The sequence below is a fragment of the Larus michahellis genome, chromosome 9, assembly GCF_964199755.1.
Source record: "Larus michahellis chromosome 9, bLarMic1.1, whole genome shotgun sequence".
Taxonomy (NCBI): domain Eukaryota; kingdom Metazoa; phylum Chordata; class Aves; order Charadriiformes; family Laridae; genus Larus; species Larus michahellis.
This window is the reverse complement of record NC_133904.1, coordinates 37,942,270-37,959,049: the sequence shown is the minus strand read 5'-3', so window position 1 is coordinate 37,959,049 and position 16,780 is coordinate 37,942,270. Positions and strand designations below refer to the sequence as shown.

The following is a 16,780-nucleotide window of genomic DNA, read 5'->3' as shown; positions in this document are numbered from 1 at the left end:
ACAAACCCCATCACTTTAAGAGTCATGAAAATCAAATTCACGCTAGCATCACAGCATGATCAAATTGGATAGCTGCCTCTTCATCTTCGTGTCATGTAACATAAGTCATTTCTCCATTGTGTCATGTGGCTCCCATGGACTCAGTGCACCATCATGCCGTGTTCACCTTTCCATTCCATGTTTGCATTTTGTTCCTGCACCAACTAACTCTGGGAATGAAAAAACCACTACACTGAGTTAACATTGCTGAGCAACTCCCTGGCGTGTATTAGAATTTGATTTATATTTTGTGTCATAGGATATTTATTTGCATTTAGATACTGCTCTTGAAAAATCTAACTGTAATGAACCTCTCACAGCTCTGGCTCGAGCTTATTGTTGTATCTTGAGTCCGGAAGTACTTTGCCACCAGTAAGACTCATCTCACGTAACATCCTTGATGTTCTCCTTAAAGGAGACTACTTTCAAACCAAGCTATTGGTTGATTACAGTTTTTTTTCTTTGCGTATTAATGGAGAAGTAATATTTTTATTTATTGCCCTTAAACTCTGACCTCAGATTTTTCTGTTATTCAACAACTTGTTTGGGGAAAGTTAGTTTTGAGTTAGTACATTTGTAAAATATTTGCTACACGTATATCGTTCATTTTTGGGTATCAAGGGAGAGTTTAGTTTTGCAGTACACATTTGGAAAGATTTTAAGATTTGCTTTTCCTAATGCTTCTTCTGATACAGAAGGAGGCAATCACACTGAAAAAACGTTCTTAGAATGGAATTTTATCAAACTATTTTCACAAGAACTGGAATTGAGTAATATTTGATTATTCTCAGTGGCACTATGAGCTTTTCTCTCGTGCAGAGTAGGCTATGAACTCATCTATCCTAACTGTGCGTTTAAAAAATGAGTCATTATAAGCAACACTTGGTTTTAATTTACACCTTAAAACTGAGGTGCTGTTTGCCAGTATAATGAGGTTTTCTTTTAGTCCTAGTAAAAATACTTGAATTGTGTTGTATCCTAAACCTGCTTTTTATGTGACTGGTGTGGAACAATCCATTGGGTTAATAATCCACAGCCAGTCGCAATTTCTTCCTGGTTTCCTATTTGGTTAGTGGAAGGAGCAGTGCATGCCTTCCCCTTTTCTCCTGGAGGAACTTACTCACTGCTGCGCCCCAGGAGCTCTAACCAGTCAGTGGGGCATCCCTGCAGCAAGCTAGTAGTCCTAATTTGCTTTCTGCTTTCCTTGTGGCCTTGTCCTCTTCTGCCTAGTTGCTCACTGGCAGGTAGGAGTACAGGACAAGAAATCCCAGCCCTACTCGCTTAGAGCGCAGCTGGGGCAAGTGGGAGGAGGAGTGAAGGGATAAGAGATGGTGGGATGCTGGGCTTGGGCTTTGTAATTTAAGTGTGCCCAAATAAAGGCCTAAGACATCCTAGATGTCAGGTTGTCCCAAAGATAATTTTTCTGTATGTAGAGCAATACAGCAATTAAATTTTTTGGCACAGGAAGCTGATTGGTCCATAAGAGTATAGGGCTTCATTTTTAAAAGATTCTTACACAGAGGATGTCTCCAAACTGGGGAAAAAAAAAAAGAAAAAAAAAAAGTAAACCAGCTAAGCAGCGCCTGATGTATAATAAAACTACCAACTGAGATTCTATGCTCTGCTGTAGCACTGGTGTTTTTAATGAAGCTTCTCATCCCGTTCTTCACCTTTCTCTGTATAAATCAGGTGCTTACTGACTCTAGTCAACTGGGGAGGCAGAGGAATGGTGGGACTCATTTTGTGCAGTTTTATGAGCATTGGCGGGGGGAAACAACCAGTGAGATTCTGCTCAGCCATGTTCTCTCTCTCCCTCTCTTTCTTTCTTTCTCTTATTTCCGTTTTTGTTGCATGCAATGTATAAAGTGAAGCATTTGTTTTGCTCAGTTATGCGTGAACTAATGTGGATAAACCAAACTATTATTGCAGTTCTGGTACAATCAGCACTCCAGCCTTTTGTTTCAAATGATAACACAGTCTATTGTTGGAACGCTGATTTTGTAACATTTCAACATAAGGCACTTAGTCATAAAAGCAGCTGTGTGGCTGTCAAATTTTACCCCCCTTCTAGGGACATAAATAAAACCAGAAGCTGTATGTGCGTACTGTTTGTTGTTGACTTCTGGGCATATTCTAAGATTAGTGAAAGTGATGAAGTCAAACAGCTCTCTGACTTCAGTTCTGTTGCCCCTAAAACAAACGTTGATAGATGGTCTTGGGACAGATTTATTAATTGATTATACAATTAAGCCAATTTCCAGGGCAACACAACATTGCTGTTACTCCACATGTCTGTTTTCATTGCTCTGAATAATAGTTTGGTGTTTTGCATACTGTATGTAAAGGAATATTGAGCTAAATCTAAAAAGAAAGGTTTAGTTGAATATGTTAGCTTGTTGATATTTCTAACAATTTTGATGTTTTTCCCCTTGTTCTAATGATGACCTTGGTGAACTCTGACCCCCTACTCCCAGGTCCCTCAGGTTAGCCCCTTAACTCCAAAATAATAACTTTGCATGAGAATGAATGTATATACTGTTGTAGTTTCTAAACGTAGATATGCTGAGTCATTTTTCAGACACACTGTTTAATTTGGGGTAGAAAAGAAAAGCTCACAGTTGGCTTTCAGAACTCTTCCTCCATGTTGTTGTAGGACTGACATTGGAAAGGCATAGTGTTGCTCTCCCCATGGTGGAAGATCATGTGGGTCCAGATTTGCAAGGCTTTTATAAAGTGTCCCCAAGCATGAAGCTTGTTTTAGCATATTTCATAGAATCATAGAATGGATTAGGTTGGAAGGGGCCTTATAGATCATTTAGTTCCAACGCCCCTGCCATGGGCAGGGACACATCCCATGAGACCAGATTGCCCAAAGCCGCATCCAGCCTGGCCTTTAACACTTCCAGGGATATTTATTCCCAGTGCAGCTGAAAACAATATATACTGGTTTTCATCTTTTAAAAAAAGAACACGGCGCTGTCCTCCCATGTCTTTGCTGTATAATTGTGTTTGCAGCTCAGCTTGGGCAACTGACAGTATTCATTTTTGTAACACCTGCTACTGTTGATTTTGGATGCTCTCAAGGGACTTAAATTAGATGCTTCTTTTATACCAACAGTGTCAGCAGGAAAATTTATACAGAGTAACAGTGATGCTTTACATTCCCAACTTGGAGCATTGTAATTTTCCAGTGCAGAGAAATCCTTATTTCCATTGTTTTGCTTCACCAGCACATTTGGAGGAAATAAGGAAAGCTCTTCCTTTAACACGTATTTAATGAAAAAGAGGCATAGAGCCCTCCTCTCCCTAATGCTAGAGCAGCGGAACAGAATTGGTAAGAACGTGGTCATTTCCACAAGCTTATCATGATTTTAGCGTATCAGCATGGAGCACAAGCCAGGTCTTGGGAAGATTTTTAACACCTGTGTCTAGATTGCAAATGACTTGGTATATCTATGTAATAATAATGACGTCTTTAGGTTTTGCTATGACAACTTTCAGGAAGCAAAGAACTGTCATCAAAATTCAATAAAGGAATACACTTTATGTTTTAGTGTCCTGTCCTAAGCACAGTGAGGTAGCAAATGTGGTAACCCCTGATGTTTGAATCCTAGCTTTATGCAGTAATGTAAAAAAAAATGAATGTGACTTTACCTTTCAATTAAACTCATAGACTCATAGAATGGTTCGGGTTGGAAGGGACCTTAAAGATCATCTAGTTCCAACCCCCTGCCATGGGCAGGGACACCTCCCACTCGACCAGGCTGCTCAAAGTCTCATTCAGCTTGGCCTTGAACACTTCCAGGGATGGGGCATCCTGTGGTCACACAAGCAGTAACCACACTTTCAAAGAGGGCTACTGTCATGGCTATGCTGAGAAGAACTTAGCAATTGCTTTGTGTTTTGTCCTGCCCTCTGACTGTGCCCAGACAGAATTCAATAATCAACAAGTCTAGGACAGATTTATAAATCATAGCAAAACTTATATCTAATAGTCAAATATAGTTTATAAATACTTAACAGTAACAGTGAAATGTTCACGTCGTTATTTTTAACAACTGTTATTACAGTTAGTATTTAAAATAATTTACCAAATAAGTAAGAAATAGTGCATTGAGGTAAACCTGACATGTATTTAATGTAGTTTTTAGCTGCAAATGGCATGGTGGTATGTTGATACACTTAAATCATTTCACTGACAGGAAAGATGCAAGTGGCACGGGAGCTAAAATATGTATTAATTCAGGAGCATAGTGGGGACAACCAGCTTACCTTTTGAAAGAGGACATTTAAATGATTTTTCTAAGGAGGTTATCACATACCATTCTCCAGAATAACCTTAAACAAGCAAATTAGCATCTTGAGGTATTTTTATCAAGAAAAAATAATGCCAACAGTAAAGACAACAAATTCTAAATTTGTACGTTCTGCTGTAATTTTGCTTATAGCATTTGCAGCCCTTTTGATCCATGTCAATCCTGCTTACCGTTTTGAAGAGGGTATAAGCCTACTTTTCAGTCCTAGAATTGTATTCACAGAGAGTTGAGGCTCATACCTGATTAGTGGTGATAAGTCCTTCTGTTAATCACACTTCCCCTCTGCCCAAAGCAGAATTTTGCTCAAGAGGAAGTTGTCATTCACAGTTTACCTGCAGATTTGCCAAGCTCCAGGCCCCGTGATGTTGAATATTGTCAGTGAAATGGTTAGATAGTCCAAACCCCATTGTGTGTAGGACTAACCAGTCACAGGCTCAGCTGTAATGTTAAAGCAATAACACATTCTTTAGTAAAGCTTTAAGTTTGCTGTTAAATGAAGTGTCAAATTAGTCTTAGTAGAGCCTAGTCACCAGAATAACTTGTATCTGAAAATACATATCGTTGTGTATTCATGTATGGTTTTATGCACGCATGTGGATTATATTGTAAATACAAAATATGCTGGTGAAATGGGTTGTTGTGTAGTGTATATGCTGTCATCTGTGCTATTTCTAACTAGTAATCTTGTTTTGTACTGTGTGATGTCTGACCCTTCTAACATCGATCATTGGGCTTTGGTGAACTCTGATCCTTCCAGGTCTTCCAGGTTAGACTCTTAACTCGGTCAATTTATTTTACTGCGTTGCACTTGATGTAAGAGAAACGGATGTTTTCCTATAATTCTGTGATTATCTTTTTAAGGACTATGGTTACCCTGTATTTGATTAGCATGCCTCAGATGGTAACCTGTTATTATTTTGCATATGTACAATACTAGACCACTATAAAAGACCAAAATGAACACAAAAAATCCTTGCATGATGGGATGTTTTCTGTAGCTGAAACTGCTACAGGGTGTGAAATCTGGTACAATATTGCTGTTGATTTAAAAAAAAAAAATTTGGAAGGAATTCAATACTCAGATTTGCATGCAGAAATACAGCTCATCAAATTTATCCACTGAATATAGACTATGAGGATGTCAAAGGTGATGTTAAATGATTTGAGGTTGCAGAAGAATTGAAAATCCAGCATAAATGTTATTGGATTTGTTGTCCTAGAGGGGAGAATGCCATAGCACTGTCCTGCAAAGAGATCCTTTTGTTAATCCAATTATGAGATCTAACTTGTAAAATGTTATTAGCTGTTGCTGCACTTGCATACAGTTTGTTTTACCACAAATTAGTATCAGTAACCTTCTATTTAGATGGTGTCATAAAGGTGGGGATCTCATCTTTCAGTTCTCCAAATACCGAAGTTTCATTTAAATCCACTGCTTTGCTTTGGATTAATAGGGCTGTAGCAAAGGGAAAATATTTAAAGGTCATCTCAGTTCCTCTGTTGGATTTACACAGCGTAATTCTACTAAAGATAGACAAATCAGTTGGCGAGAGAATCATTCAACATAAGGAAGTTTCTGAAACTCAGATTAGCATTTTGGCAAGGCAGGATGATGGACTTCCTGCTGCCCAGCAGTCAGTAGATGGTATATACTGGGCTCCTCAATAGGTATGGTAAATTCTAACAGAAAAAAAGCAGCAATATTTTACATTGTTGAGATTGACTTTCAAAAGGAATTTAGTCTCTTAAGATAGCGCTTAAGAGGTGGTGAATGTAATGCAGGTCATCAGAGGGGATATTTGTACCATCTAATTTTGGGTTTCTTGGCTCTTATAAAGGCACCAGTCTGGTCACGGGTAAGCTTCTAATGCAGGTGAGTTGCACTGCCTTCTGGCAAGACCTGCTTCTCTTCATCAGCTAGATAAGGAGCCTCGGTTCCCAATTTGGGTAGTCCAAATAATCCCTCTATTTGTTTTCCTTTTAGTTTACCCTGAATTCAGCACTGAAATAGAGCTGGGAAGGCAAGCCAAAATATCTTTTTTTTTTTTTTTTCCCTACACTGAAGGCACAAACTTGGAGAGAACAGTTGATGTGTACTGATATATGCATATTTGTTCTGCAATGTTAAGGTCCACCAGGCCCAGAAGGTCCACGAGGGCCACCAGGCAGTGGAGGACTTAAAGGGGAAAAAGGGAACCCAGGTCAACCTGGCCCACCTGGCCTGCCTGGTCAAAAGGGAGATCATGGACCACCTGGACGCCAGGTACTACAAGAAACGGAGTTTCCCCCCTAGTTTCTTTTTAAATGCAATAAAAATTAAATATATTTGGGTGGAGTATGCTGTTTATCATAGTAAAATAGAAGCCAATATGTGGTAGCTAACACCCTGTCTCATAGCAAGCAAGAGGATCTTTTCCTTTATTATCCCCCAGTATCTGGGCAGGATGTCCCCATTACATTCCTGTGGGAGCTGGAGCTGTCAATGCACACCTCACGTTACAGCGTTCTCTGACAGCAGCCAGTGCAGTGAGCAGAAGGCATGGCCTCCACCGTTCAAAGCACTAGTTCACAGACCCAAAGTGGGCTTATTTGTCCCCCACCCACATTTTCTATCTGTTTTTCTGAACCTGCTGAGGAGATGAGTGAATAACATGAAGCTGTTCTGTCCAGGGGGATCCTGGTCGTCCAGGCCTGAATGGAATGAAGGGCGACCCCGGGGTTCCAGGAGTTCCAGGATTCCCAGGTATTTAACTGGGTATTCCCAGGTGTTTACCTAGCATTTCAAGTGAAAACCTCCAGACACAGTAACAGCCTCTCAGGGAGAAGAGAGGCCTGATTTTGGCCATTCCTGCAGCAGATTTTTAAGACAGCATGTTCTTTCACTGTGTAACTGTGTGAATTTGATGTTTCAGGTATGAAGGGTCCCACTGGACCTGCAGGACCCACTGGCCTCACAGGCAGTCAAGGACTGCCAGGCCCACCAGGTAGGAGTCCTCAGTAGCGTTATTGTCGCTTTTGCTCCCTGGCAGTAGAATTCATTACACGAGGGTAGAAGTGAGTCGGTCTCAGCCAGCAATGAAAGCAGTTAAGGGAGCAACAGCTTAAACACAATTCCAGGCTATGCTTTTTAGCCCTACAAGTAATCCTACCATATTTTATACTCTGTCCAGTTTATGTGGATTAACCCCTGCAAGAGCTGTCCTTTGGGGGCTAGGAGCTGTCTCCAAAAGCACTTTTATGCCTTATATATACACTCATTCTTTGGATTGATAGAGCTCTTGGCTTCTGACTTCGCAATACAGAATAACAGAAACTGTTTCTAAAGCTCTCTTCCACCTTGGTTTGTCTAATACTAAGCTGCTTTCTCTCAGGTCCACCAGGTTTACCAGGTACCATTGGACGAAGCATTGTTGTCAAAGGTGACCCTGGTCCCCCGGGTCCTCCAGGACAGCCTGGGTCGAAAGGGCCACCTGGACTGCCAGGGCCACAGGGATTGCCAGGTATGATCCTAGATGGCTGCAGAGGAAATGACTCAGAAGTATAGCTGACCGCAGGGTGCAATGGGAGTCCCTTGGCGTAGGCTGCAGAGACGAGTTACTGAATTCAGCAAGAGGTATAGATAAACGTAGGGTTCTGCCATAGAAATCTGATTAATGGTCTGTTCTTGTCTAATGTATCATGAAGAAACAATAGATAAGTCCCAGTCAATTTAAAGATTTCTGTAGTGAGATTTCAAGAGCTTTTATTTCACTTATGCATTTGTCTATTCTAGGTCCAATTGGTCATCCTGGTGACCCAGGGCGAGATGGACTACCTGGTTTTGATGGTCCAGCAGGACGTAAAGGAGAAAGAGGTCTTCCAGGCCAGCCAGGTATGGTGTTTATTCTATGAGGACCCAGAGTAAAAAGAAATGCTCCCTTTTGTGAGTGCAGGCTAATATTGGGAAGAGAGATCTTTGCCTCATGGGAATGATAATAAAGTAATAATTTTAGGATTTTCTTAATGCAAAAATATTACAAGCAACTGAACATAATTTGGTTTGGAATGTTCTGGGAACCAACACATTGCCAGACATTGCTGAATAATGTTGTGGAGTGCTTTATCTCAACCTTAGTGGCATGCCCTTTGCAGCACAGATGATGCACAGGAGATAATGACGATAGTAAGGAACAGAAGAGAGAGATTAGTAAAATAATTTTAATTTTGCATGGAAATCATGAATGGGGAAAAACAGACTTCATAAAGGAAAGGATTTCACCAAAGGCAGAGATTGTGCTACCATGCAGCTACTGCTTAGAATTACTGAATTATGATTTGAGAAAAGAAATCAGACGAGGCACTGGCACAATTTTCTAAAGAAGAAGATACGTATTAAGTATCTATATATTGCAACTCGTGAGAAAAAGTATTAGAATTTAAACAGTTAAAACAGTACAGAAATCCCTAATGCCTTTTTTTTGCTCTTTCTCTGATTAGATCTACAAAATCTGTTAAGAGTTATTTTAGACAAAAAATGTAAATAATAATGACTGTGGAATAAGATAGTCTAAATATTTGTAGGTTTATTTCCTGATATTTTTGCTGTTCAAGAACAAATGCCTTTTCTGTTACCTTTCTGAGCCATACGACTCGTTCCTGCTGTCATTCAAGGTTGTTCTAGCCTATTTCCACTTTTCGTAACTTACTCCAAAACTGACTGCAGCTCTTTTATTCATTTGGTGGGGTTTGGCTCAGGTGTTATCAAAGCATGCCCTAGAGTGAGACTTGCTTCTGTTTCTGGCTCTACCATTTATTTTGTGATCTTGAGCAAGATCTTTCAACATCATCTTATTACACTGCATACACAGATTAATACATTTTGGAACTGGGAAGCTGATTTGGACTCATTCCAGTGGCTCTCATGTCCACTGCAGTTGTTATCTTAGTGCCTCACAGCTCTGAACCTACTTTAACTTCAGAATACCCCTACAACACGGAAGTTGCACTGTTATTTTATAACTAGCTATGACAGCCTCAGTGATTTAATCAAGCTTCTGTGAGAAAATAATTTGAGGAAGAGGGCGTTTGCAGATTCTAGGTCCCCCAACTCACAAGCACTTTAATCACAAAACCTTTTGGAGTTACATTAGTCCTAAGAGAGAGCAAGAAAGGGTGTTTATAAATACTGCGTGTTGTGTTTCTCTCATGTGAACAGGTTCACGAGGAATACAGGGACCTCCTGGTCCTGATGGCGTACAAGGCCCACCTGGTCCTCCTGGAACAGCTTCTGTTGCTCACGGATTCCTTATAACTCGGCACAGCCAGACCAGGGATACACCACTATGTCCACAAGGAACGTCAAGAATATATGATGGATTCTCTCTTCTATATGTGCAAGGAAATGAGAGAGCACATGGCCAGGATTTGGGTGAGATATTTTGTATGCGCTGTCTTTAAGGGGAAAGAGTTTGTAGCTGCTTTTTCAAATGCTCTGGTTCTCTGAAGGTATGACAGTCTTGGAGATTTCTTAGATGAGGATGGGGATTACGTGCTAAGATCTATTACCTCCAGAGGTTGCACATTATAATTCAGGATGAAAGAATGTAAACCAGAACCGAGAAGTTAAGTTTTTCCCCCATGTGACAATTTGATAGCACATACTGGGCACTTACAGCTGGAAAGGAAAAATACACAATTACTGTTCTCAAAGAATTGCTATAAAAAGCAATGAAGTGAAAACTTTGCTGTCACGTTTTATGTGTCTTACTCTGTAGGTACTGCTGGGAGCTGTCTTAGACGTTTCAGCACCATGCCCTTCATGTTCTGCAACATCAACAATGTTTGTAATTTTGCATCAAGGAATGACTATTCCTATTGGCTGTCAACTCCAGAGCCAATGCCGATGAGCATGGAGCCACTGACTGGGCAAAGCATCCAGCCATTCATTAGCCGGTGAGACAAAGCAGGCTATTAGGTCTTTTTTTTTAAATATCTGGATAAATAGCACATCTTATCCATGTATTTCCAACATGCAGGTTGGATATTAGGAGATGAAGCTGTCATGTTTTGCTCTGGGAAATACTAGGAAAATAGCTTGTTTTAAAGTATTCGTTGTCTTAAAAGGTCTGTCTATGTGCAGCAGTGATAATTAGACGCTCAAAGGCTGTAAGCACTCTCCGTGGCCAGGGAGGCTATGTAGTCAGCAGTGGAAGATCGCCGTGGAAAGGAAAGGGAAGACGAGAGCCTTTAGCTCTAGAATTAAGGCATTCACTTGGGGACTTAGAGCTTCCCGTTTTCGTTTCAGGAACAGCTTCAGCATTTTACGCAATGGTTGTTAGTGGAAATACAGGCCGATCTTGCACTCCAGAATGCTGTTTTATTGCAGTTACAAAACACATGAGAAGTAGAAGCCTAAATTAAAAGGGGACAGCCTCTCACAGGCTAGTTTTCCTCCCCTTCTCTGTCTAAGAATCATTAATAAAACATACTCCTATTATATTTTAATACCACGTGTTTCTCTCATACTTCTCCTGTGTCCAGCTGTGTTGTGTGCGAAGCTCCTGCTATGGTGATAGCTGTCCACAGTCAGACCATTCAGATTCCTTCGTGTCCTCCAGGCTGGGACTCCCTTTGGATTGGTTATTCTTTCATGATGGTAAGAACTGTCTCCTGCTCCAGAGGTGGCCAGTACCCACTTGTGGCTTCAACTAGCTGCTTTAGGACTTTGTTAAAGACTACAATGGTTGTCATTCGTAAAGCCTTTACCTTCAATTACTAACCGTGGTAGCCAAGATTAACAGTGATGTTCCAGTACACAGAGCCCAGTGTATGGAGGTATCTGACGCCGCATTATCTCAACTGAGAATGAACAGTGGCTCTTTTAGTAGCTGAATGCTGTGCTATTTAATTTTTAGCACCTACTGTAAGATTCTTATTTGTGTGTTTCTTTCCTCCACCCCTACACCAGCACACTAGTGCAGGAGCAGAGGGCTCTGGACAGGCCTTGGCATCGCCTGGATCCTGTTTAGAAGAATTCCGCTCAGCTCCGTTTATTGAATGCCATGGTCGTGGCACTTGTAATTACTACGCCAATTCATACAGTTTCTGGCTGGCAACTGTAGAGGTGTCAGAAATGTTCAGGTAAGAAAACCTGTTCCTTGTATATTTCTTTTTTCCAGAATGAAAGCTTTGGAAACAGAATTTATTTTGAAGATCAAAAGAGATTTGTTTACAGGGGTATAGGGAAATAATTTAGTTTGTTTACCCCCTCACAACCAGTTTTTCAAGTGTTTCCTTGGTAAGTCTTTAATATTATGTAAAAACTTGCTAGGGCACATTCTGTTTTGCAAGGAGTCTGATTCTTTTTATGTCAATTCTTATTCGTATTTAGTAGTACCTTCTCAGAAAGTAGTCCTAGCGTAGTTACTGTATTTGGAGCCTAAAAGTTCAATTTTGTTGGGTTTTTTCTTGCCAGGCCTTTCAATAGAGTCAAATATTTGAAAGAGTAGTTCACAAGGGACAGGTATGAAGGGCAATTCTACTTAATCCTATTAAGGCAGATGTTCATATCACCTGTTTTTAAAAGTCTTGTGTGAAGGAAGTTTCATACCCTCTGTGGCAAGCATTTTTCCCAGTACTTTGCAGAAAAATTAGGATGACGTTTCGGCAGCGAGGAAGCCAGTGGACATAAATATAAATAATTTGGTAAAGCCATCACTTAAGTACGTATTTCATCATAGCAGTATTTTTTACGGATTGTTAAAGTACCTGTCAACTGAGAAACCCAAAGGCTACAAAGACCTCAGAAATACTATCTCAAATGTACAAAATTCACCTTCCACGCGGTTTGGTATTTGTGCTACATCACGTGCTAGACTGAAATAGTGAGGCACTGGCCAAAACTCAGCATCTGTCACCTGGTGTCAAAGACATACAGAAAGACCACTCTTAAGGTAAACTCTTAAATACAGGAGTAATTCCCCACTTACGTACTTAAGCGTTATCTTAAACTGTGAGTTAAGTAGAAGTTTAAAGGAACAGTTTTGTAAACGAAGAAAAAGCTAACCTAACCTTACCTTTGTTTCTGTCAACCAGTAAACCTCAGTCAGAGACACTGAAAGCTGGAGACTTGAGGACGCGTATTAGTCGTTGTCAAGTTTGCATGAAGAAGACGTAACGTCTTGGAGAATGTTTTATAAAACAGTTGAAAATTCCTAAGATGCACTGTCTTCCAGCTGCAACAATGGTGCTACTGTGCAGAAAGAAGCAAACAAAACAAATCCAAACTGTTTTAACCATGCAAATTCAAGTGTACCTCACTCATGTGCCAAACTAAGGGTTCTTTGGTACATATTTGACAACAGGACTAAGATGAAAGAATTGACCTCTTGGAACCAGAAGAGAATACTTGAGGTTCACAAAGGATCAGAAGATGAAATTTTTCATTTCTCTCCCTGTACCAAAATGGCACCTTTTTGATCAACCAAGAGAATAAAGAAAAACACGACGCACTGAGTATGTTTAAAATAACAAGACTGCAGTTTTGAAAAACATTTTTCATGGTGCTACTAACCCTACTGTATCCCAGGTTTTTAATATGAAATTTTAAGCTTATTTCTCTTTGTAAGTAATGAAATGTGTATATTGTGTAAACACCTTTTTAGTTGAAACTTTCAGTCACTTAGAAACAAACCAGACTCTATAAAAATGCTTATGTCTAAAATTAAAACTTATGACAGTATTTTATTATGAAACTTGTGGTACAGAAAGAATTTACCCTTCTTACGCCAACTCATTCATTTAATATTTCATTTCCTTCCTCAGTTGCCAGCCTGATGTATCTGGGGAATGCACAATTATTCTGAAGTCATTTTGATCAGGGTTTTAAATGTTGTACACCATGCTATCAGTGGTTTTATTTGTGCTTAAAGATCCCAATCCACTTGAAAAGGTTTGAGTTTTTTTGTATCTTGTGAAAATATGTGACATTATTAGCCATATTCTATTATCATTCTTTTCTGAATACAAGTCACGTTCACATTTTAGTAATCAGTTTGGTTTAACAAAACCTGTTCCTTGGGAATATCCAGTTACCAAAGCATTTAAGATTATGCTTACATGAAACCTCTACTCTGAAGTGGTGTCACACATTTATCCAAAATAGCGTACGCACTAAGAAACCTTCTAAATAAAGTAAAGCATAAGCTGTGGGAACTGATCTTTTCCTATTTACAGATTAATCTTTTAATCTTATGTGAATTTATACACATCCACTATGTATTTACAGTATACAGCAACTCCTGTGTATGTATAGTTCACATAAGGCCTTGAAAGATGGTGCATGCAGTCTTTCTGATGTCATTTTGTAAGAATCCTACTGTGTATGTCTTAGAGTGTCACTACTTGTGCAATAGCTGAAAAGTGATCACTTTTTGTATGCATGACTGTTCAGCTTCTATGGTCAGTGCCGTTTCATTTACCCTTATGTATAAACAGAGCTCCCTGACAAAGCAAGACTATTTTTCAAGTCATGATACTTTAATATTTTCATTGTATATTGCCACCTCAACTATCAATACAACTTAACTTGTGAATTAACATACTGCTTTATACAGGTGAAGTGTATTTGTTTATTGACTACTGTTAAGTAATTTATCTGATAATGTCTATTCATTCTTACCTTTCAGTTATCATTGTAAACACGGAGCATCAGAAATCTCCTTGTTTTATGCACATTTGACAAAAGACATAGGACTGGTGACTGACCAGGTGGCAGTGACTTACACAATGAGATTGGTGCTGATTTCAAAAGCTTTCAGCTAAGTATGAAACTGAAGTTCTTTAGTTTAAAGTGCAAAATATTAATAGCTTTGTCTTTTTTCAATTAGCTGCAGTTATATATGTTGGTAGAGAGTGGGCAATTCAGCAATGTGCATCCTTCAACTCATTTTATTTTGGTTTGCTGATGCATATAGAAATAAACTGAACCTGCTGCTACCTCCAAGTCAAGAACTTGTTACCAAAGCTGAAATAAAATAGTAAGTCTCTTACTTAGACAAGCCGTTATCTTACTGCTGGCTCCTTAGAAGCCTAAAATTAACATAGCAGCCTCCCCCTAGCCCCCAAAAAAGCATAAGAATGGATGCTCATGTTAAGAAGTGTCCAGAGGAAAGAGCTCTCCCAGCCTTCCTTAGCACCTGCCTTGTGCTCCCCAACGAGAAGTGTTCGTGTATGGGGGCCTGGGAAAGGGCAGAACGTAAACAGTTCTGGCAGTGCATAAACAGCACATCTTTCTAAGATTTGGGCTTCTCTCACAGCATGTCAAATAAAGCCCACTGAATTGAAAAGACAGGACATGCCGTTCCAGTCTAAGGTAGATAGCACCCAGAACAGCTAGTCTTGTGGCAGCTTTAGGTCCTAAACCTGCAAGATGGCCACAGGAAATGAAAGTATGTAAAGTAGCTACACTTCTGACAGACACGTTCTCTGTTCTCTGTTCCGGCAGCTCTTACCCTGACCTGGAGAACAGTCCTGAACTTTAATCAGCTTCAGGCTGAGATTTCCAAATGGGCTGATTTTTATTAAAAGTGGTCTAGAGAGGAAGGAGCATCTTTTAACTGAGACCTGTAGCAGAGATTCAAGAGATGTTGGTTTAATTCCCACCACGCATTTTGTGCCTTAGAGCAGGTAAATCACTTGACTTGTGTTGGATCAGAGTTACTGATCTACAAAAGAGCATGATTATTATTTTCTCCTACTTCTTCTTGACTGCTTAGACTGTAAGCTCTTTGGGGCAGAGTCATTGAGGAGGCTCAAATGTTGGTTGGGGCCTCTAGGTGCTATCCATCAGTATATAAATATTAAACTACAGGTAAAAGCTTGTGTTTGCAGATTTGTTATTGAAAATTTAAAAACTGTTTTAAACATTAGAGCCTTAAAATAGTATTTAACGTAGCCTAAACATGATCCAGCTCTGAACACCACTTCTTCACCTACACTTAAGGCTCTTTTTCCTGAAGCCTGATTTGTTTTTAAGTAAAGCTTTTATTCTCTTACCTAATCACGTAAAGTTAGTCTATTTTAGTTAATATCTTGAGCAGGAGCCTGGAAGACAATTGTATTTGAAGTTGTATGGGGACAAGTTGCACACTTTAGCCACACGAGGGCACCATATAGCTTTGGAAGAAAGCAGGACAGAAACACCCCTGAGCTCCTGAAGTGCCTGCAGGTAGCACTGACTTTAACAGCTAACAAGAAGGGGGAGCGCACTACCTTTCTTTGCTTGTAGCCCACTTCTTGTTCTTGCGAGCTTGCTGCAGATGGTGTACCGTCAATGGCAGCTGGGCTGAGGAGAGAAAAAAATGCAACTTTCTAAAAGAATACCAGTTTGCAAATCCTAAAAACAGCAACTTCATGCATAACTTGGATTTACACTGTTCCACTATTAAAGAACAAAGTTCTGCTGAAGACAGGCTTTTCTGCAGTTTCCTTCACTCAAGTCCCATTATAATCCTTGACTAAAAGGAAGAAGCTTCCTTAGACCTTAAGTTCAGTTGTAAGGTAGGGCTAAACTTCTGAAATGATTCTGACATCAAAGTACAACCTATAAACCAAATTTGGCACACAGCAGCGCAGCAACATTTCTATACAATGAATGAGACTGCTACATGCAAACTTGGTGTTTTAGAAGCTCTTAACTATGCAGCGTTTCATGCTCTATTGTAAAGGCCAGTCCCCTCTATCATGAGGATTTCTCCCATCAAAGGGTGAAGTGCTTATTTTTGAAAGTAGTTTTAGAATTTGAAGAAGTGATACGTTGATTTGGCAAGCAACAAATGCTCAAGTTCTAAAATTTGATCTTATGCAATTATTTCCTATATACTTTGATGTCTAGTTTAAGTATTTTTGTCGTCAGTATGCTGCCTTAACTGCACGGGAGTACCATCCTAGGGCCACCACTCAGGGAAGGCCACTTTGCCAGATTTAAAGGTCAGACTTGATGATCTTAAAGGTCCCTTCCAACCTCAGCGATTCTATGATTCTATGATTTAGGGCTATCCTGCTGTGAGAAGCATTACATGTTTTTAACAGGTCCTTCCAGAAAAGTTATGCTTGAGCCAGTCCAGCACTGTTGCTGGACACGGAACACTTCTGCTGCTGTGGCTGCTTCCACTAGAAACACAAGCTGGAAATTGTGCAAGAGACCCGAAGTGGGAGCAGCTTAGCTCAGGGGAGCAGTACAGTTAAAATGTAGGGTAAGTATTTAGAACCATTAGCTTTTGAAAGAAAGATTATTAACGCCCATTTGTAGCAGACAGGTGACCGCTCCCCAGAAACAGCCTCAGCTGAAGAGGAACTGGTTGGTAAAGCAGGTAAACACTGTCCGAAGTCACAGTACTCACTAGAGCTCACGGGTGGGGCACGGAGCGGCGGCTGAGGCTCCTGTG

The 16,780-nt window shown here is 40.0% G+C and overlaps 1 protein-coding gene across 1 annotated transcript in view; it reads left to right on the top strand.

Annotated features, from left to right (window-relative positions):
- The window catches only part of COL4A5 (collagen type IV alpha 5 chain), an 83,712-nt gene extending 69,382 nt beyond the window's left edge, over window positions 1-14,330 (top strand). The window contains exons 42-51 of the mRNA XM_074599931.1: window positions 6,485-6,618; window positions 7,026-7,098; window positions 7,268-7,339; window positions 7,727-7,855; window positions 8,128-8,226; window positions 9,550-9,762; window positions 10,109-10,286; window positions 10,875-10,989; window positions 11,302-11,474; window positions 12,429-14,330. Coding sequence (XP_074456032.1) covers window positions 6,485-6,618; window positions 7,026-7,098; window positions 7,268-7,339; window positions 7,727-7,855; window positions 8,128-8,226; window positions 9,550-9,762; window positions 10,109-10,286; window positions 10,875-10,989; window positions 11,302-11,474; window positions 12,429-12,510 — 1,268 coding nt within the window. The 3' untranslated portion in view covers window positions 12,511-14,330. The remainder of the gene's footprint in view (window positions 1-6,484; window positions 6,619-7,025; window positions 7,099-7,267; window positions 7,340-7,726; window positions 7,856-8,127; window positions 8,227-9,549; window positions 9,763-10,108; window positions 10,287-10,874; window positions 10,990-11,301; window positions 11,475-12,428) is intronic.
- Window positions 14,331-16,780: the final 2,450 nt, after the last annotated feature.